General features: G+C 51.5%; 1 protein-coding gene and 1 pseudogene across 6 annotated transcripts; both read right to left on the bottom strand.

Moving 5' to 3' along the window:
• Positions 1-5498: 5498 nt before the first annotated feature.
• On the bottom strand, positions 5499-13835 carry ISLR2 (immunoglobulin superfamily containing leucine rich repeat 2). 6 transcript variants are annotated; one of them, XM_039856533.1, is made up of 3 exons: positions 13312-13835; positions 10245-10392; positions 5499-8920 (listed from the first exon to the last, which is right to left on the bottom strand). In XM_039856533.1, the coding sequence occupies exon 3, from the start codon at positions 8910-8912 to the stop codon at positions 6675-6677; it is 2238 nt and encodes a 745-aa protein (XP_039712467.1). In that variant the 5' UTR covers positions 8913-8920; positions 10245-10392; positions 13312-13835; the 3' UTR covers positions 5499-6674. The 6 variants fall into 6 exon arrangements, with proteins under 6 accessions (XP_039712467.1, XP_039712471.1, XP_039712468.1 ...); XM_039856537.1 differs by lacking the exon at positions 13312-13835 and adding an exon at positions 11593-12005; XM_039856534.1 differs by lacking the exon at positions 13312-13835 and adding an exon at positions 10968-11207.
• A 5783-nt stretch (positions 13836-19618) lies between these two features.
• Positions 19619-19735, bottom strand: LOC120597962 (uncharacterized; annotated as a pseudogene).
• Positions 19736-20697: the final 962 nt, after the last annotated feature.

Genomic DNA, 20697 nt, shown 5'->3' on the forward strand with positions numbered 1-20697 from the left:
TTCTGTGATGATGAAAATGTTCTATATCTCTGCGGTCCAATATACAGTAGCCACCAGCAAAATATGGCTATTGAGCACTTGAAATGAGGCTGATGTGACTGAGAAACTGAAAATTTAGTTTTAATTAATTAATATTAAAATGTAAATAACCACATGTGGCTAGTGACTACTATATAGGACAGTACAGTTCTGTAATAAGTATATACTTGTTTTTTGCCTTATTTCCAAGGGTTATTTTTGCATTTTTAAAAATCGAGGTATAAAAAATACAACAAAGTATACAAGCCTTAGGTATACAGCTTGATGAATTTTGGTATATGTGTGCACCCATGTAACCACCACTCAAACTGAGATATAGCACATTTCCAGCATCTTGAAAGGCTCCTTTGAGCACCCTCCTAATCCTAGTCAGTAGCTTTCAACAACGGTCTGACTTCTTTCACCAAAAATTAGTTTTGCCTATATTTGAACTTCATATGAATGAAATGCATTATATAATCTTGTGTCTGCTTCTTTCACTCAGCATTGTGCCATCCATGGCACTGAGTGCAGTTGCAGTCTGTTCTTTTTCATTGTTGCGTGGTATTCCACGGTATGAATACAGCACAGGGTTTTCTACCCCCATTCTACTCTTGGTAGATATTTGGGTTATTTCCACTTTAGGGTATTACAAAGAAAGCCACTATGAATATTCTTGTGCTTGTGTCCATCAAACACTCGTTTGTCTTTTGATAGATGCTGATTTCTATTGGAATAAGCCCAAGAGTGAAATTGCTGAATTATAAGCTATATGTATCTTCAGTTTTAGTATACTGTCAAATATTTTTCCAGAGTGGCTATACCCATTTACATTTAACCATACGTAAGTTTTATAATCAGGGGGAAAATATTATTTTGAGAAATGAGAGCAAGAGAAACAGTTTTTCTAGACAAACTGCATAATCGGCAAAAAATTTAACAGTATATAAAATATATTATTCTTCCCTTAAACTGATTTATGGAGGTATCGGGAGGAGGCTTGGCTTGGTGGCAAAGAGCTCCGGTGTTGGAGTCAGACAACTAAGTACAAACCTCAACTCTGCAAATCACCAGCTGTGTGACCTTTAGCAAATTACTAACCCTCTCTGGTCTTTGGTTTCCTTGCCTATAGATTACACTATTATTACCTCACAGGATTATTGTAAGAATTAATAAAAAAATGTTTATAAATTCCACTGTATGTGTCTGGAATATGGTAGTTCAATAAATGTTAGCTCTATGACATTGTTAATATTTATACTAATATATGGTGACCATTAGTATTTTTAGCCAGTCTAAATTTTCATTTTATCAAAGTTTTAAATCTTTAAAATAAAATTTTATTTTATTAAATGTTATTAAATAAAAGCCACTTTTATTAAAAAGCATCGCTAATTAATTCTCCATCCTCATTCTTTCCCCGTTTCAACACTGGTCAATTCTTATGAAGTTCTCTGATCTCTATGATTGTGGCAGTTTTTCTCTCAGATGGTTGGATACCTTGAATGGCTTTTAGACTCAATTTAAGGACCGGTTTGCTAGAATGTTGCTAAGAGAAGATGAAAAGCTAATTTGCCAAAACCAAATTAACTCCTAATACACAAGGGGATATATTTAAGCAGTAAACAGTTGATAAAATTATTAAACTTACCTTCACATGTCCAGACAAAGCACACACAATTAGCACAATTTTAAAAAATCAAACCATCTTCAAATTACCTAAATTACTTATTCAACCAAGGGATGATACAAAGTCCTTCCAATTAATTTAACCTAACAAGTCGGTTTTATTTTCTACCCATCGTGGGGTCTTTGGATAGCTTTTTTAAAAATCCATATCAAGTCTCATTAGGAACAGTGGCCATATTTTGAATTAAACGCTAATATTGCAAGACATTTTATAATTCAATCTCTTTTATATGCCTGCCACAGCAGATCTTTCATTTTCAATGTAATGTTATTCTCTATTGAGTCCTAAGGCAAAATCTCGTTATTGAACACATATGTGTGGGTGGGTGCATTGCAAATGCAATCAATTAATTGACATACTACAACTGAAATGGCTCTGCTTGCTCCATCCCCAATTTTCCAGCAGAACTGCTATTGTCAATGTCTTTATATTGGAGATTTACAAGGTAAAGGTATTTGTTAGGTTAGACTTAGCAATTTATGGCCTTTACATGGGGCCTTTCTTAGGTCCTTGTACCTGGGCTTGGCTTTTTTGGCTGAGAGCCCACTTCATCCCTGAAAGGATGAAGTCCCCCAGTTTCTCTTGCTCAGTGCTTGTGCAGTCATGGTTCTTTCTCTGCAGATGATGCCTCTTGTGCAAAAGGCAGGTCTCCCTTTCCCTGTAGAGTGTCTCATAACTGAGGCTCTGATGTTAAATCTGGGGTGAGGCAGTCGGAGCAAGATGCCGTGCCCCTTCTTTTTACCTACCAAAATGCATCACCCTGAGATCTAGGATGAGGGAAAACCAAGATTAGCATCACCACCAGGAAGTAGCAGTTCAAACGTTTACTGACTCAGGTAATCTTTAGAGATGTTAGCTTTAGTTGTGGTTGTTATTTGGATGTCATGGGTGGAGAACTACATTCCAAGCACAAGATCAGGAAGCCGAGGACCACATCCCAGCTGTTTCTTCCTCACAGAAGCAGTGCCTCCCTTTGTCCTTTATATTAATGGACTTTCTCAAATGATTTTCAAGATGGTCCTCATTCCTGCTGCTCTTTAGGAGACACTGGGGGTGAGAGGCGGGGGCATTCTTTTCAAAATCACCTTTCTGCAGACAGGTTTCCAATCTGATTCAAGGCCACTTCCCAGGCATCTGGTTTCTGTAGCTCAGAGAATTAGCGCTCCTGATAAATTGCTCTGAGTTCCAAGGCTACTGCTGTCATATTGCATTCTCTGACCATTTTCCAGGTCCCCTCCTCAACCCATTAGACTCCATTCCCATGTAGCATCCAAATCAGTTTTCTGACAAAACACACTGGAGAGAGCTAAGCCAGTACAGCACCTGAAGCATATAATAGATGCTCAAAAAAAAAAAAAAAAAAAAGTGTTTTGGAGCCCTGGAGTGAGGAATGGAGGTGGGGATTACATCTCTAAACCTCTGCAGGTTTTCACAGAGCACATGCTAGTGGCAGAGTCAGGCTGAGGGGTTAAGTGAGGGAGAGGAGAGACATGCTTTAAACTCAACAATTGATTCCTTGATGGGGGTGGGGGCGGAATGAATGGTGAGCTCCCATCTCTGGATAAGTATGACCACATGATGGGGACACAGTAGAAAAAAAATTAAACCTCAAATGGGAATTTAGATTAGCAAATCTTCAGGGTCTCTTTTAACCCTGGGATTTTATGAGATTCTTGAGGAAGAAAAAAGGGAGAGGCAGAAATAAAAAGAGACCAGGAAGGAGAGAGGGGAGGGAAATGAAAGAATAAAATTTAAAAGGAGAAAGGAAGGAAGGCCGGAGGCTAGGGACCATTCTATGCATGTGTCAAATGTTCAGACAGAAACGGGAAAGTTTCCAAGAGGACTGATATCTCAGTGGGCAGTCAGTGCAGTGTCATGGCACCCTGGTCTCCTGCCTCCAGCACCCACCCATTTCTATCCTATGGGCAGAGCCTTTGGGCCTGGCCTTGCTCTAGGAGCATGAGGTCTAGATAAGCAGTGTGTGTTCATCTGTTAGGAAGCTTTTCCTGGGACAAAGAAGGTACAGATTTCTCAGCAACTCTGCATATTCCCCTGGGCACTCAGGATCCCACGGGTCTCCAGGAGCACCCCCAATCCTTAGGATAGTATGGGCAAGAAGGATCCCTTCTGGCTCCTCTTCCCTCAATATCATGACCAGAGGATTGCATTGGACCCAAATCAATAAACACTCAGGGGCCCAGCTAGGCCTGTGCCCAAATGCAATCATGTGGATGAATTCTTAAACTAGTCACAGGAATTGGGCCAGTCCCTTCCCTCTGCTCAAAGGCAGCATTTACAGGCAGAGCAAAGCAGCTCTTCTCCTAAAAGACTGTATTTCTGAGTTCTGTCCCTGACAGTGGGGTGGCTGCAGTGGCAGAGCTTGGGCTGTGACTCTGGTAAAGAAATTTTTCTCTAAGACAGCTTTGCTGGTCTGGGCAGGGAACTTGGGCTCCAGCCCTGGGAAGTGTCATAGCTACCACCTCTATCAAGAGACAGTCTAGGATAGAATGCTGGGAGTCTGGACCTGGGCCTAGTCCCCAGCCTGGACTGGTCCAATTAGGAAGACCTGATACCCAAGAGAGAATAGGGATGGAATCTTCATCTGCTCCCCTCATATCTATTTCTTTCCTCTTCTACCTCCGTTCCTGGCCACTCCCTGTCCTATAGGGGGATTCAGTTGAAATACACAGCCAGCTCAACAACAGCACTCTAGGATGATCTTGACTTGGAGCGCAGCATCCACTCTGCTCCTCCTGTTCCCCTCCCCAAGAAGCTCCATTTCTGGGACGATCAAGTCAGTGAGCTTTAAACCTGATTCTACATGTTCACTCACCTTAGCCCACCCTGCAGCCTCACACAACCTGACGGTTGTCCATATCCCATTCACTGAGAACACTCCTCCTCCCCGACACACATGCACATGCACTAGGCTCCTGGGTCAGCTTGTTCTGTGGAATTAACCTTACCACATTGCCCCTTCTCTGCTCTCCATCATTTGCCTGCTCCGTAGTTTATTCCTGACTTCTTTTGTGCAAGCCACAGCAGTCTTGCCCCTGTGAATCTCTCCCCTGGCTTCCCAGAGAACTCAATGGCTGGTGTTGGGACACAGAAAGGAGGCAGTCCTCACACATACACAGCCACACCCCATTACAACGACAGTGTCGACCCAAGGAGAATTGTGCACAGCACATTCATGCACACACCCGGGGACTCTTCATTTTAGTCTACAGAGAGACCCACCCTTTCCTTGTGAGCCCTCCCTACTCACTACCAGCTTCCCCCTTATCACGTGGTTTCTCCTCCCCACCTCGGAGCTGGAGGCATCAGGAGCAGGCCCCGGTGTAAGCACCTGGCAATATCATAGGATAGTCAAACGCGAGATCTCACAAAGAATCTCAACGGGAGGGCCTCGGGGCTCCTTCATTCTGCAGTTTCCTCCTGTACCCCCAGGCTCCTCCCTCTGTCCCCTGACAAAGACTCACCAAGCCCAGTTGAAATCAATTGTTTTATTGACTGTGTACATACAGATGCCTTTAGAAAAGAGCGTGGCCGAGGAAAGGTTGCTACTCTGCCCCGGGCCGCACTTGTGCTGAGCTCCACCGACAGCGCTGGTCCCGACGCCCGAAATCCCCCACCCAAGCCCGACGCTTTCCTTATAGAACAACAACAAAAGGATCCCGCCCGAGTCGCCTCACGTCCACCCTCCCCTTCCCTCCCGTCCTCCTGCCACCTGCCTGCCCCCCGCTTCCCGCCCCCCCCCCCCATAGGGTCACACTTTACAGGACAGACTTCTACAGACCACGCTTGACTAGAACTACACGCCAGGGAAATACTACTGTCGCAGAAGGAGGGGCGGGGCGGGGAAACGCGAGGACTGAGGGACTCTTCCCCACCTAGATCCTGCTTTATGTCAAGCGCAGGCTTTGTGCAAACCAGGGCGCACGCCCTCACAAGGGACCCCGCCAGGGAGACCATAGTTGGCTTCCTATAGCCCAGCGCTTCTCGATCTGAGGTCTGGGCCTCGTGCAGCAGCGGGAGCAGAGCTGTCCCGTGCACCCATCTCCGAAACCCCAACTCACCCACAACGAAATTGGCCCAGGACCCAGCCTACACTCTAGCGGAAAAAGGGTGTGCGGTTGTGTGGCGCTGTAAGTTAGGAGAAAGGGCTCAAGAAAAGGTCTCCCGACCCTCGAGACACACACACACACACACACACACACACACACACACTTTTCCCAGAGGCTGGGAAAAGACTGTTAGCACCAGACCCGGAGTGTCGCTGTCTTTGAAAACAACGAAAATATGAAAATCGGAGCGCGGAGCTGAAAGGCGCCCTAGGCACCCAGCTCGGCTCCAGCTGGTCAGAAGCAGAGTTGAGTGGGGGTGTAGCTAAAGGGTTTGGTTCCCAGTCGCAAGGGGGCTTTAAATAAAAAATAGAGAGTTGTCACCGAACCCTGGCTTTCAGGACATGCACCCCGGAAAGGACAGAGTAGGGGTCGAGGCGTGACCCCACAGCGTACTACACTAGGGACATCTGTTGCAGATCCCGGGCCGACCCCTGAGCCACAGCATTACCACCAGATGTTTCCAACGTCTTCACCCATTTCCTAAGGCTCCAGGGCCCACCGTGGGGCGGGTTGTGGTGCAGGTTTCGAAGGTAATTTCGTGGGAATGGAGATGTGGGTTTTGCCTCACAGTCAGCGGTGGTGTCTTATACGAGGAGAGAGGAGCAGGGAATTGTGCTTGCCGAAGGGGAACTCGGTCCACAAGGACAATGACAATCGTGGGGTGGTGCGGGACTGGTGAAATCGTCCCACTCCCCACTAGCAGTCCCCAGGAGTCAAGGTTGGGGGATGGTAAGGGGGTGCAGTAAATGAGGGGGGCATAAATCCTGCCAGCCCTAGGCTTCGGCTCCCTGGCACCCAAAGGTGGGGGATGAGAATGGGCAGGCGGCAGGGCTAGGGGTTCAGCCCTCTGTCTGCCTGTAGTTGCCATTAATCTCCTGGGCAATGTTGACCGCCTCGGCACCCAGGGGCAGCCGATCACTGTACTCCGAGCCCGCCTCGAACTCTTCTTGGTTGGTCTTGGACTGGGACTCCACCAGCGAACAGGTGACCAGGCTCTCCTCTCTCTGCAAGTCCCCGCCTGGGCCCCGCTGCTCCGCGTCTTCGTCAAGACCCTCCCCGGGGGCTTCCTCTGGTCCCTCGCCGCCCGTTTCGCCACCTGTCGGATAGCTTTTCTCGGACTCGAGATAGGAGGCACGCGGGTCAAAGTCGGCGGCGATGTGCTTCTCCATGGGATCGAGGGCCTGCGGCCGCAAGATCAGACGGTAGGGCTTCCCCGGGTGTTTGGCCAGCAGATGGCAGCACGCGGCGCCCAGCAGAGGCACCGTGGCCAGCATCAGGAGGAACACGCTCACCGCCACGATAACCAGCAGCGAGGGCAACTCCTTCTTGGTGGCGAATACAACTTGCACGTGGCAGGCCTCCCCTGCCAGCGCCAGGCACACGGAGTAGTTGGTGCCAGGCCGAAGGCCGCGGAACCAATAGGCGTTGACGCCTTCCTCCACGCGCGACCACTGCACTGCTGAGCCGCCTCCCGCGGGGCACAGATAGAGCAGGCGCAGGGGTCGCCTCCCAAGCCGTACCGCTCCGCCAGCCCCGCCATTCCCAGGGCCCCAGCGCGCCGCCAGCGGCGTCAGCTGCACCCGCGCCTCGCGCTCCGCCACGTCCAGCGCGATGACACCCAACTCAAAAACGTGAGGCTTCAGGTCTGTGCTCTGGTTGAACGCGTGGTTGGACACGTACCGCGAGGGGTCCCCTTGGTCACAACGCTGCTCCTCCACCGGGTCCGCAGAGACCTGATCTTCCGCCTCATCTCCCTCACCTGCCTCCTCCTCCGGCCCCGCCCCCGTCTCTCCAAGGATGCTACCCTGGGCGAGGCCTTGGCCTTTGATTTTGCGCTCTGGCTTGGATGGTAAGACGCTGTTGCCCCGGCCTTTGGCTGTGGACTTGCGTTCGGAGGTTGGGGCCTGTCCCTCCGGGTCTCCCCCTGAGCCAGAAGCGTGCTTTGGCGGCCCGGCAGCCGTCACCGACACGCGTACTGACGTGGAGTTGACACCCAGCTCGTTGTGGGCACGGCACGTGTAGACGCCTGCCTCCTTGGCACTCAGGAGGGGCACCAACAGGGAGCCATTTGCGAGTGTCAGGAAGCGTGGGGTGGCTGGGGGCGCGGGCCAAGCGGGTGCCGGACTCGGAGTTGGGGCACCCGTCTGCGTTGGCCCGTCCCCCTCTCCTTCCTCCTCCCTGTCTTCTGCCCCGTCCTCGTCGTCCTCTCTACTCTGGACCGGCGGCTCTAAGACTATGGTACCACCTGGGATCTGAAGTTGCCACTGCAGGCGGGGCGTGGGGTGCCCTTCGGCGACACAGTGTAACATGAACGCCAAGCCAGCGCGCAACTCACCGCCCGGCGCCTCGGGAGGCGGCTCGGCACTCACACGCACGCTGGGCGGTGCGCAGTTCAGGACCGGCAGACGGTGCACCGGAACGCCCTGCAGCGCGGGAGGCGTGGCGCACGCAATGGAATCGGGCTCCGGTAGCGAGACCCGGGTGCTCGCGGCCCAAGCCTGCAGCCACAGAAGGCTGCAACCGCAATGGAAGGGGTTATGATAGAGTTGCAGATGTGACAGCGCGCTTAGCGCGTCGAAGGTGCCGGGAGCTAGTGTACGCAGCTGGTTGTTGTTGATGCGCAGGGAGCGCAAGTCTGGCAGCGAACCGAGTGCGTCCCGGGGAAGTGAGCTCAATTGGTTGTGGTTCATTTTGAGCAGCTGCAGCGCGCTCAAGTTACGCAGGTCGCTCCATGGAAAGCTGGTTATGAGGTTGTGGCTCAGGTCGAGGTTCTTGAGCTGGTTCAGCACAGCCAGCGCTCCGGACTCCACGGTGCGCACCTCATTGTGCGCCAGCCACAGCGACGTGACTTGCGTGACGTCGGCGAAGGCCCCGCGCCGCAGCACGGTGATCTTGTTGGCCGACAGACTAAGCGTGGTCACGTTGGCCGGCAGTCCTTCTGGCACCTCGCTCAGCTCTTTGTAGGCGCAGTCAGCGAACTGGTGAGCGTACTTGTCCACGCAGGCGCACGGCTCTGGGCACGCTCCCGCCATTCTTAGCAGCGCCCAGGCTAGCCACAACACCCACATGGGCACCATAGCGGATTCTGCAGGTGTAAGCAGGAGAAGAAGGGAGACGGTGACTCACCGAGTCCCAGCTTCCTTCCCCTATAAAGCTCTGCCTCCTCAAACTCATCTAGAGTAGGCCCAAGGGCTCCCATTACCTCCTGTGTGCCCAGGAACCTTTCTTGGGCAGGGGTGGAGCTTAATAAAAGTCTCGGAATTAAATGCATGCTTCCTCTCAGGGCCGTGACTTACTTTTCCAGCGGCCTCCTACCTTTCTCTTTTTCCCCTGCCTACCTTCTCACCCTGGCGCTGGCCTCTTTGCCCTGGTTCTGCCGCTCACCGGCCTGTGGTGGGCTTTTCACTGATCCCTGTCTATTTCTAGGCCTTTGTTTATTCACGTGAAAGAGATACACAGAAAAGGTATTTTTGTCCGTGACTGGTGTCCTCCCTCGAACTCTTTGTCCCATGCACAGCACTCGCACACACGCCCATATATGCGCCCAAACAATACAAACACACGCTCGGGCACCGCCATCAAACCGCCAACTTCTGTAGGGGTTTGGAGGTTCACAACACATTTCGCAGACACGCAAACACAAAGGCACCCAGACACAGACAGGGAGACCTCATTGTTCTCTCAGCTGAACCTAGCATTTGTACAGCGTTCTCCACCACGGTGCAAGGCGCTTTCCTGTTCATCGTGGGAATTGACAGACACAAGCCTTCACTCAAAACCAACGCACACACGGGGACACAAACGCGCACTGGCGCGTGCACACAGCCCTCCACTGAGACCGAAATCCCAGTGGATCATCAATGCGGCGGGTGGCAAGAGCCGTGGGATCCGCGGAAGCAGACTCGCAGGCCGCTCTCCCGCAGGAATCAAAGCTGCCCGCTCTGGGTTGAAGCTCCCACGAACGGAGAACCAGGGCTGCTCAGTCAGCCTTCTGTCTGAGGAAGAAGGCCCTCCAGGAGCATTGGGGGGAACGTCATTAAAGGTCCCTCCCTGTCTCGCAGAGCCCAGGCGGCTCTGGGGGAGGGGGAAGGGTGTCCTCAGCCGACGGGTCATGGGGGCTAGCTACCTCTAGCTAAGGAAGTAGAATAATGTTCAAGATTTGGCCCCATTTTTCGAAGCTCTAGGATGCCCAAGGGCCCTCCTTCCAATAGAAACTATGCCCAGCCACACAAACGCGCTTACACAGACAGCACGCTCCCGCCTAGGGCTCCAGGCAGGTTTGACAGAGCCCCTCCCATATCCCTGCCTTTGGGAACCCTTATCCCCCATTCTGCCTTTGCTCCTAGGGAAGGGCCCCTCCCCTCCTATCCCCGGTCTCAGCCAACACCCTAGGCGGGATCTAGCCCTACCTGGATCGAGGTTGTGGGGCGGTCCGGCGGCTTACCCTCTGCTCACTGACTCCCGGGGCGCAGCCTCGGGCTTCAATCCCTTCTCCAGATTCGATGTCACGGAGCCAGGACGACAGCCCTAGGGGGCTTCCCACATCTGTTGCTGCGACTGTGGAGAATTCCGATGGGGGGAGGAGCAGGGAAAAGAACGGGTAAGTTTGAGATTCCCCTGGCCCTGAGGTCCCACTTCAGTTTTTCCTTTCGCGTCTGTTTTCCCCACCTCTCGCCGGCTGTGCAGATTGAAGAGAGTCCTCGCGCGCTCCCGGCTGGGCAGGGACGCGCACAGCCTCTCCCACCTCCCGCATCGTCTACATTTGTTAAAGCCATAGAGGCTCTACTCCTGGTTGAGGCATGTTGGGGCCCCTACGCCCACCGCCCTCTTCTGGGCTCTTCCCAGTTCACCGCACCTCCATAACCCACGTCCCCACAACACTTACACATCTGCAAACATTGCCATTATTCCTTATTACACCGACACCCCCTCACGTTCAAACACAGTTAGCACAGACCTTCACCCCCTCCACACAGTTGACCTTCACATGTTAGAATTATCCATCATCATGTAATAATCGCGTGGACGTGTTGAGTTTTCGCAACGTTTACACACATTTTCAAAGGCACACCTTCACTGGGACACTCATCAGCCTTCCCCTCCCGCACGTACACACATTCACGCGCACTCACCCTCATGTACGGATCCCTCCAGGGCCCCTGAGCTTCGGGGCTAATTGAATTCGAGCTGTTCTTAAGCTCCGCAACACGTGAGACAAACCATCTTTGAGGAATTTGGGGGAAGGTAAAGCGCACGACTGAAGAGGGTCGTGTCTTTGCCTTTATACTCTTTTTGCAAATGCAGGTTGTGGAGCAGACAGACCTCCAGCGGGACCCGCTGCGCGCTCTCGCGGACCCGTCCTTCCTACATCCCTCCCCCCCTCCGCCAGCCGCCTCCTCCCCGAAGCCACGTTCAACACGATGCATAATTGATAGTGTTAGCAGAGCGCCTCACCCTCCCTGCCATTTTTGACTGTATCTGGGCAGATACAAGCCCAGGTCTCCTCTGCCCCATGCCTGTCAACCCCAAGACCAGAAAGCACGGCCATGCGGGACGCACAGGGAGGCGAAGCCTCTTCCCCAGCCCCCGGGGACCCTGTCCAGCCTCTTAAACCCGAATCTTTACGTCTCGTCTTTTGTGGCTAAACTAGTGTCCAGCGCGCCAGCTTGTGCGCACCGCGGGGTGAGGCAGGGCGCAGCGCGTTGATGTTAGCCTCCAGCACCCAGGAAGCCAGTCTGAGCGCACCCAACGCCTTACCCTCAGGTCTTGCCAGCTAGAGGCGAATGTGGCTTCAGGGCTGCAGCAGGCAGCGGCACGAAAAGGGATGGTTACAAAACGTCTGCTCCTGCTGAGCACTGTGGGCTGGGAAACTTAGGGCCCAAGCACCTCTTCCCCTCCCATTCCCCCCACCAATATCTTCACAGCCTCACAAGCAAACACACCGCCAACCTCACACACGGTTCCCCACAGTCTGTGCCCGCTCGCCACCGCCCCACTGTCTCACACGCTCACACAACAGCCGGCCTCAGCAGACTCTAATACTCGCTGTTCCTGACTCTCACTCCCTGTCTCTGGCGAAACCCCGACATTTCTTGTAGCCGCAAGGAGATGGAGGCGCTGGGATGTTCAGGCATTTGGCTAAAACTCGATTTCTGTCCCCCTGCACTGCCCACTGCAGCTCTGGAGAGTTGCTGGCCAGAATGGGGAAAGGGATACAGGTTCGCGGACACACGCAAAGCCACAACCTTCCCTGGTTCTTTCCGTAGACATTGAGCTGTCCGGAGCGCCGTAGGCCCCCAGTCCACATCTAGGTCCGTGGCGGGGTGGGGCGGGGCAGGGGGGGGAGGTCTTTGGCGATGGGTCGGTGGCGTGGATTTGAGGCATCTAAAAAGCTCAATCTCGATTTGAGTGTTGAGCATTTTAATGAGCTAGGGATGTGGGGAGTGGTGTGGGGGACAGACTGGCGAAGAGTGCTGCATCTAAAGAGACCACCAGACTGGAGTTCCAAGAATCTTTTGTAAATTAAATATGAACAGTCTGGAGCACGCACGCTCCTCGTCCCTCCCTCTCTCCTCCACATGCTGCAGCTACTGTAGGCAGTGGAGCCGGCTGAGACCAGCTCATCAGAACCCAGAACTTATTCCACCTACTTGGTCCTGTAGTTCCACAGCTGACCCAGGGGGAGGGTGGCAGAGGGGTGAGAGCACCTTGACCCTGCGGTGGGACAGGTGGAGCGGGTCCCTAGTTCGGCAGTGAGTTTCTGCGGTTTGGGCCTGGCTGGGCCAGGGAATGGCGCGGCCCACCTGGCAAAGTCTCTTTGTCTGCGGATCTCGGGAACGTCATGAGTGTTGTCTCCGTCTTGGGAAACCTGAGGGGGCGGTCCAGAAAGTCTTGGCCTGGGAAGGGGGGTCTGGGTAGACGGGGGCCCGCCAGCGACGATGGAGAATTGGGTCCAGATGGCGGGTCCTGGAGCCTTTCACGGGAGGGAGCGGGGCGCGTGGCGCGGAGGCAAGGATCGAGGCTCCCTCGTGGAGGCACACGGCTTGTGGGTCCTCCACCCAGTTTTCACCTCTCTTTTAGTTCTTTTTACGAGGAGGCGGACAGAGAGGGGGCGAATGAGGGACAACTTGAAAGGATTGAGGGACTGTATGACAGAGAGTGGGGAGTGGAAGGAAGAATACGCTCGCTCTCTCTGCAAAGCGCTTCCCTGGACCGCAGGGACCCGCCCCGCCAGCATCCCGAGAATGTCCAGGTCCAGCGTGCCAAGAAAGACCCCTTTCCTTTGCTTTCTTGCCGAGACTGCAGAAGCCAGGGGAATTCGGCAGAGAAACAGGGCTCCAGGCACCAGGACGGCGGCTAAGGGCACGGTGGCCACCCGGCAAGGGCGCCGGCTCCCGCGGGCCCCTGCGATTCCCGCCCACTCCCCAGCGAGAGCTTTTGTTCCCGGAGCGCGCCCTGGGGAAAGACAACCCTTACCCCGGCTTTCGACCCTGAAGAGCCTAGTTCCTGCCCCTGCAGCCTGAAGCTCGAGTCGCCTCGGTCAAGGTCCGCGGAGGCCTGAAGTAGAAGCCACGACTCTGGGTTCGGTCTCCGAGCTCAGCTACAAGATTAAGCATATGCTGCCCGGCGCCTCTAGGCGCGCCGGAGCGGTCTAATGACTATAATGTTAATAATGGTACAGTTACTGAGGGGCTGGGAACCGGGAGCGAAGATACCACCCCCGCCGCCGCCCATGTCTTTGATCGTTAAAGAAACAGGTCGCTAATCAGGTGGATGGAAGTAGGTGTGGGGAGAGGAAAGATACAAGGTTCCAAGCCGCCAGCGCTGGGGCCCGAGATTTGGAAATCTGTAGAATCCGAGCTAAGGCTTTTGGACCAGGCTGGGGTCCGAACCCTAGACAGACCCAGGGGCCGAGAGCTGGAGCTCCGGGAAGCTTTTTGCAAAACGACCTCTAACTTCGACGTTGCGGACCCAGACAGTCCCAGGGGTGCAGTGGGTCGAAACCCAGTAGATCCCAGTAAGTCAAGATATCGGGCCCAGGCCTGGTTCGCGCGCGCCCCCTGCTGGATACCGCCTGCCAGGCACCGAGGCCGGGGGCAATGATTTGGGCGACTGGGCAAGGAGGCCTGAGCTGTCCCGGGCTCTGCAGATCCGTGGCGCAATGTTCCGAAGTGGGGTACGCTTAAACAAGGCACCAAAGCTTTCCTTCCTAGGCCCACCCACCCAGCCTAAGTCCTAGTAATCTGCAACCTCCTCACCTGCCTAACAAAGGCACAGACCCCGCTTCGTACCCCATTGTGTTTCCAGTGCCCAGGACACAAAACAGGTACCCTCTGAATACTCCGTGGATGAATAGTCTGTGGCACCAACCAATGAGCTTAATCCTCCTGTGACGGAACCTTTCTCTATGCCTACGGTCCCCATCCTCCTCCTTGCATGAGCGCTTTGTCTTCGAGCCCTGTTTAGGAGCCCTAGAAGACTGTCCTTAAGTCTCATGACTTGGTAAGGGACCAATAAAATGTCCAAGACCTGAAAAAGAAAATCTTTTGACTCAGAGAGGAAAATAAAACTGCGCGATTGGAAGTAATGGATGTTTGATTAAAGTTCAGGTGCAATCACTGCACTCAGAGTTGTACATGCCTTGCATTTAACGTGGTACGTGGATGATTTAATAGATATGAGAAGGCCTCTGAAAGTAGGAGAGCCAGAGCCCAGGAGGGCACCGAATATGCCCCGCGTGATAGCCTACTCCAGAGACATTTCTCATAGCGGCCCTCCAGCCAGAATCTCCTAAACACTCAGTGCTTCCTGCCTTTCAGCTTTTGCTGTCCAGCCCACCTCCCCCGCCCCCGCCCACATTCACACAGTATTCCCATCACTTTCAGCTTTTGCAGTCCAGCTGCCACCCCCCCCCGCCCCATTCACACAGTATTCCCTTTTCTAATTTCCAGCAAAAAGTTTACACCTCCGGGAAGCCAGGCCCTGTTTATAACCCCCCTCCCACCTTCCAGCTCTCCTTTTCCTCATATACACTCTACGTAGTAGTTAGGAAGAAAGGTTCTAGCTTCAAACTCTACCATGTACTAGCTATGTGACCTTGGCCAAGTTACTTAACTTCTCTGTGCCTTAGACAAGAGGATGTATATCAGAATACCAATTTTATTGGGTTACTGTGAGGAATAAATGATCAACAAATGCATGCAAAGCTCCTAGTACCTAGCACTTAAATAGTGCTCAGAAACGAGGTATTATTTTTGTCAACAATAGCTAGAATTAGCCATCATTACTGCCTTGCAGAATTGGGTCTAGGTAGGATGTGATGTTCTGCTGCACATGCCCCTACATGCTTGTGTCTTGCCTCTCCCACAGGGGAAGAACCTTGGCTCTGCCCTCAAATGTCTCTCTTCACTCCTCTCCTTCCCCCCGCCCCAACACACACCAGGGCATAGGTAGCAATCAGAATTACTGTTAGTATTTGTAAATTTCTAGTCTCAGCTACATCAACCCAAATTCTGATGCTTGCGGCTGTCACCAAGCGCCTGTTTGGGAAGAGAAGTCTACAGCTGCAGTGTTGGCAGGAGGTTTTTAATTAAAACCACAATCTGTTTAAGTATTTATTGGGCTCTGTGACTTTAATTATTTTCTAGGGAAAAACAAAAAATCCACATTTGCTTATGGGAAGACTGTTGAGTCAGAGGAAAGTCGAAACCTGTGGCAGTGTGCTAGAGGCAACTGGAAGGAATTTTCTGAATGGTTCCAAATGAAGCTCAACATTATTAATAATCTGGGACCCAGTTCATGACCTTCCTCCTAGTGCTGTCATGAAATTAGCTTAACATGCTGGCAAGGCCCTTTATTGCCATCACAATTAACGACAGCTCTTCCAGTGGCATTGCATGTAATTGTCTGGGTCTGTGCTTGTTTCACTAAATATGGAGAACTCCTGCCTGAAAGAGGCAACACTTCTGCCTGCAAGAGTCAACATGCTTAGCTATTGCAGGCAAGACTGGCTCTCCCTAAAGGGGGAGTCCTGGGCAGCCAGCCCCTCCACAGCAGGGTGAAGCAGGGGATCACTTAAGATGTTCCATCTGCAAATAACAAAATTCTCATCTCAAAGTGTTTTAAACAATTAAGTGCATCATCTCACAAGCAGGAAGCAGGGCTGGTTTCAGTGCTGGTTGACTGAATAACATCAGCAGGCCCAGGTTCTCTCTCTCTCCTTTGTCACCCTTAACAGGGTGGCAGCCTGAGTCTTGTGATCCTTGGTGCCACTGGAGGGCTCAGCAGTAGCTGGGGTCCCATGCTTATTGGGAACGGACTAGTGCCATAAAGTGACTGGATTCTTTCTAGAAGCTACAATCTTTCCTTAGGTCTTATCAACACATAGTGGCTTAGGACTCCCCATCTCTGAGCCAACCACTGGCAAAGGGGATGGAATTGATTGGCTTAGAGTAATGATCATCTAGCCCTGAAATGGATGTTGAGGAGTCAACCCCAAGGTTCACTGCAAGAAAGAAATCCCTTTTAAATAGAAATGTTGGGGAGTCATGCGATCGGAGTAATCTAATATTGTATCAAAATGAATTGAAATGAGACTGACCATAATTGTAATGAACCATATTAGATACGCCCTTATTTGGAGATTAGACCAGTCTATGTCCACAGTGTATGAGCAGGGTCAGGGCTCAGTGTGTGAGCAGCCTGGGGGAAGCTGTCTTGGATAGGCATACATACAAACTAGAGGACTCTCTGTTTTCACAGAATTCTTGAAAGGATAAAAATGTGTTCTTGGAGATGCCTGTGCCAGGATCCAAAGCTATTTTGGGAGTAGTGGAGCTTCAGTCTTCAGTTGGGTATTTATGAACAGAAGTTTACAAACTCAAAGATATTCCTACATGACTTCATGTCCTGAACATGTCACTTGGTCCCTTGGTGGAGAAGAGAGGCACTTTACTGTTGAGGTGGAAAACAGGAGGAAGAGTTCTAAGCTGGTCTTATGAAGAGCGTGGAGGCAGCACAAAGCTGCCAGTTTCACAGACTCACTGTGTGATCTTAAGCAACTCCTTACCCCCTCTCTGAAGTCTCTGCCCTTTTGAAGGAAGGAGAATGAATTGGATGTGCTCTGAGTCCCTGCCAATGCTGCTGTTTCCTGAGACCCTGGTCCTTGGATGCTGTAGCTTTAGAAGCCAGTTTGAGAATGAGATAAAGCCTCCATGGGGGCTTCCTGCAGGAAGATGTCTTCAGAAAGTCTGGGGCCATTGCTGGCCCTCCTCCTCAGGGCCCTGGGCAGTTTGTTTTCTGCCCCATCTCTTGAGGTCACCAGCACACCTGAGCCCAGGAGCTAACCCTCCCCCTAAAACTGCTGCTCATTGCTCTGTGGGTAGGGGGAGTCCTCCTGCTCTGAAACACTTCCTGAAAGTCCTTCACATAGCAAGATTCAGAGTGCAGAGTGGGTGATGTCTTTAGAGATGAAATCTGATCACTGAATAGGTGTGTAGGCCCAGTAAGAAAGGTCAAGGCTACCAGGAGCTCCTTGGCTGGTGGGGGCTTGCAGAAGGGAGACACGGCTCTTCTTGCAGTTCTGGCCATTCCTCTCTGCTCTGCAACCCTCAGTTTTCCATTGCCTGGTGCCATCAGAAGACATGGACAAAGGACACAATAAACACATATTCTGAGACTCACTCAAAGCAGGGTATGAGTTCAGGAAGTCTCAGCCTGGCCTGTTGCAGGGCACTTTGGGCAGAAATTACACATCAGAGTTTGTCCTGATTTAGCCAGGGAAGTGGCTTCAATCAACACACAGCAATCAGACCAGGGGCCTCCCCAGGGATGGAAATTTCCAGGCGCTCCCCTCTCTGTATCTGTGGGCAATCAGCTTCAGTAGCCCAAGGGCAGGCCTCAGAAGAAAGTTGCAGGTGTAATCTGTCAGAAGCAAAGCACACAGAAGCTGAGGGATGAGCTCGCAGAAATGAGTCTGCTATGCCATTCATTCCACAAATAGTAATTGAATCTTCCCCATGTTGCCAGGGCTGTGCTTGGCACGTGTGCAGCTGTGAACCAGGCAGACACCGTCTTTCCCTTAAGAGAGCTTTCAGGCTCCTGCACCTTCCAGCATGTTCAGGTCTCCTGTGTGTGGAACTTGGGGCTTCTGGAAGGCTAGTACTCTCAAGACAGACTCCATCTGCTCCAGCAGGTCACTTGGAGCCAAGGCTGGAAAGACAGCCTGCACCCATCTTAATGTTCAGAGTCACAGAATGTCGGAGCTCAGGGCCTGGATATCCTCCTTCTTTACCCCTTGACATTATCGGAGGGAAGATCAAGGCCAAGAAGGAGGTCACAGAGCAGGTGGGACTGGGGAATGCCCCCAGCATGCAGCTCCTCTGATCCAGGACAGGATGAGCTTGGTAGTCATCACTGACCTTGCTGGTTAGGAGGACCTTGAGACTCTGAAGCTGATGTGGCCTCTGTGAGGCTGTTTCTGGATGTGACAGGTGGCCTGCTTCAGGTCTCCTGTATTAGCTCCCTGTACCCCTAAGAGACTGAGGTTATTTTCTCCATTGGAGCAGCTCTCTAGCCAGGCCCCCCCAGGGAGAGTGCCCCCAGTCAGGCAGCTGGCTGGGCAGAGATCTGGAGGAAGAAGAACCCCTCCCGAGGTGGCATGTTGCCGAGGTGCCTCTAATTCTGCACCTAGGCAAGACCAGTTCTAATGGCCACATCTCGAGGACAGCCAGGTACAATTCTGTGTAGGGGGGCCTGGAGCAGGAGATCAGGAGTCATGGGGCTATACCTGCTTTTCCACTGACTTTCTGTGAGACTTTAGAAAATTCTCTCTTCCTTCCTGGCCTCAGTTTCCCCTCCTGTGCTGTGGGGCTAGATGTCCCTCTCCACCTACCTGCCTCAGCTGGGATAGTAGCTTAGATCTGTCACATTCTCACTCCCCAGGCCTATCGCTACCAAATCCAAAAGGAGGAAGGGTCCCACCATGCAGCGCCCTCCCAGGAGGGACAATCTTCAGGCATAGTTCTCCGCAACATCCTCTTCGAAGCGTCTCAAATAGGCTTTCCTGGAGAATCCAGTGTGCACAGGCCAGGAAAGGCGAACCCGTGCTGTGCCTGTGAACGCCTTAGCTTCCTCTCCCTGAGCCAGCTGGAAGCTTTATGTATTTATTTGCTTCTCCCAGGACCTCCTCTATCCAACCCACATCTCTGCTGGTGCTGCAAAAAAGTGACCTTCCTGCAGATGGCTGTGTCTCATAGCCAGGTGGGGGCTGAGGGAGGGGACAGCTATAAATCTCTCCAGCCTGCGACCTGCAGGGTGATTCTGTCAGAAGGCTCATAGAGATGGGGACAGAGGTACGGAGAGAAGCAGTTGGGGGCAGAGTCACCCAGATCTCAAACGAACTAGAATCAGGAGAGAGAGGAGAGGGACAGGAGAAGAGGGAGGGGAAGGGGAGGAAAAGGAAGAAGCCCACAGTGCCTTCTGGGAGTCAGCTCAGCGCCTTCTCCTCTAGGGTGTTGGATGTATAGCTATATTTATTTATTTTTTAATTCATATTCTTCAACTAGAGTTGACATTCAGTATTATTTTATACTAGTTTCAGGTATACAGCACAGAAGTTAGATGTTTATATAATTTATGAAGTGATCCTCCCAATTAATCTAGTACCTACCTAGCACTATACATAGTTATTACACTGTTATGACTGTACAACATTCCCTATGCTGTACTTCACACCCCCATGACTGTTTTGTAACTATCTATTTGTATTTTTTTTTTTTTTAAACACCTACAGCACCTGATATTCCAAGGTGATCTCCCATCTGAGTAGCCCAGGCCCGACCCTGCTTAGCTTCTGAGATCAGATGAGATCGGGCACGTTCGGGGTGGCATGGCCGTACTTCTGTTTGTACTTCTTAATCCCTTCACTTTTTTCACTCAGCAACCCAACCCCACTCCCATCTGGCAATCACCAGTTTGTTCTCTGTGTCTATGAGTCTGTTTTCATTTTGTTTGTTCATTTACTTTATTCTTTACATTTCACATATAAGTGACATCGTATGGTATTTATCTTTATCTGTCTGACTTATTTCACTTAGCATAATACCCTCTAGGTCCGTCCATGCCATTGTAAATGGTGAGATTTCATTTTTATGGCTGAGTAATATTCCATCGTATATATGTACCATAACTTCTTTATCCAATCGTCTATTGATGGGTATTTAGGTTGCTTCCATATCTTGGCTATTGTAAATAGCATTACCATGAACATAGGGGTGCATATATCTTTTTGAATTAGTGTCTTCTTTAGATAAATACTCAGAAGTGCAATTGCTAGATCTTTTGCGGAGCCTCCAAATTGTTTTCCATTGTGGCTGTACAGATATATAGTTATTTTTTATTGAGTATTGCCAATTCCCAAAGTTCAGTGCTTTTTGCATGTTCTCTCTTTTAATTCTCATAATTTTCAAAGTATATATTATTACCCCCAGCTTGCATGAGACCACAGAGGCTAAGCAGTTCGTGCAAGGTCACATAGCAGAGATGGCATTTAAACCAGGTTCCCTCCAAAGCCCACGTTCTAACTACTACATGGCACCCTTCCCTGCTCCCAAGCAGCCTTTACAGGGACACCACTGTGGGTCCAGCCTCTACCTCCCCCTTGGTTGTTTGGGTTTACTATAGGATCTATCCATCCTGGTGTTAGCCGGGGCTTTATGGCTGTAGAACTTCAGGAGAGAGTCGGCTCTTGGGTAAATTCTGACTCCAGTCCCTCTGCACTCAATCTGGGCAACAAACACAGTTTTAACAACATTGAATTTTGTAATATCTCCTATCACACTTGTTTGGCTGGCTAACTTTGTG

Source organism: Pteropus medius, unplaced genomic scaffold (genome assembly GCF_902729225.1).
Source record: "Pteropus medius unplaced genomic scaffold, Ma_sr-lr_union100, whole genome shotgun sequence".
Taxonomy (NCBI): domain Eukaryota; kingdom Metazoa; phylum Chordata; class Mammalia; order Chiroptera; family Pteropodidae; genus Pteropus; species Pteropus medius.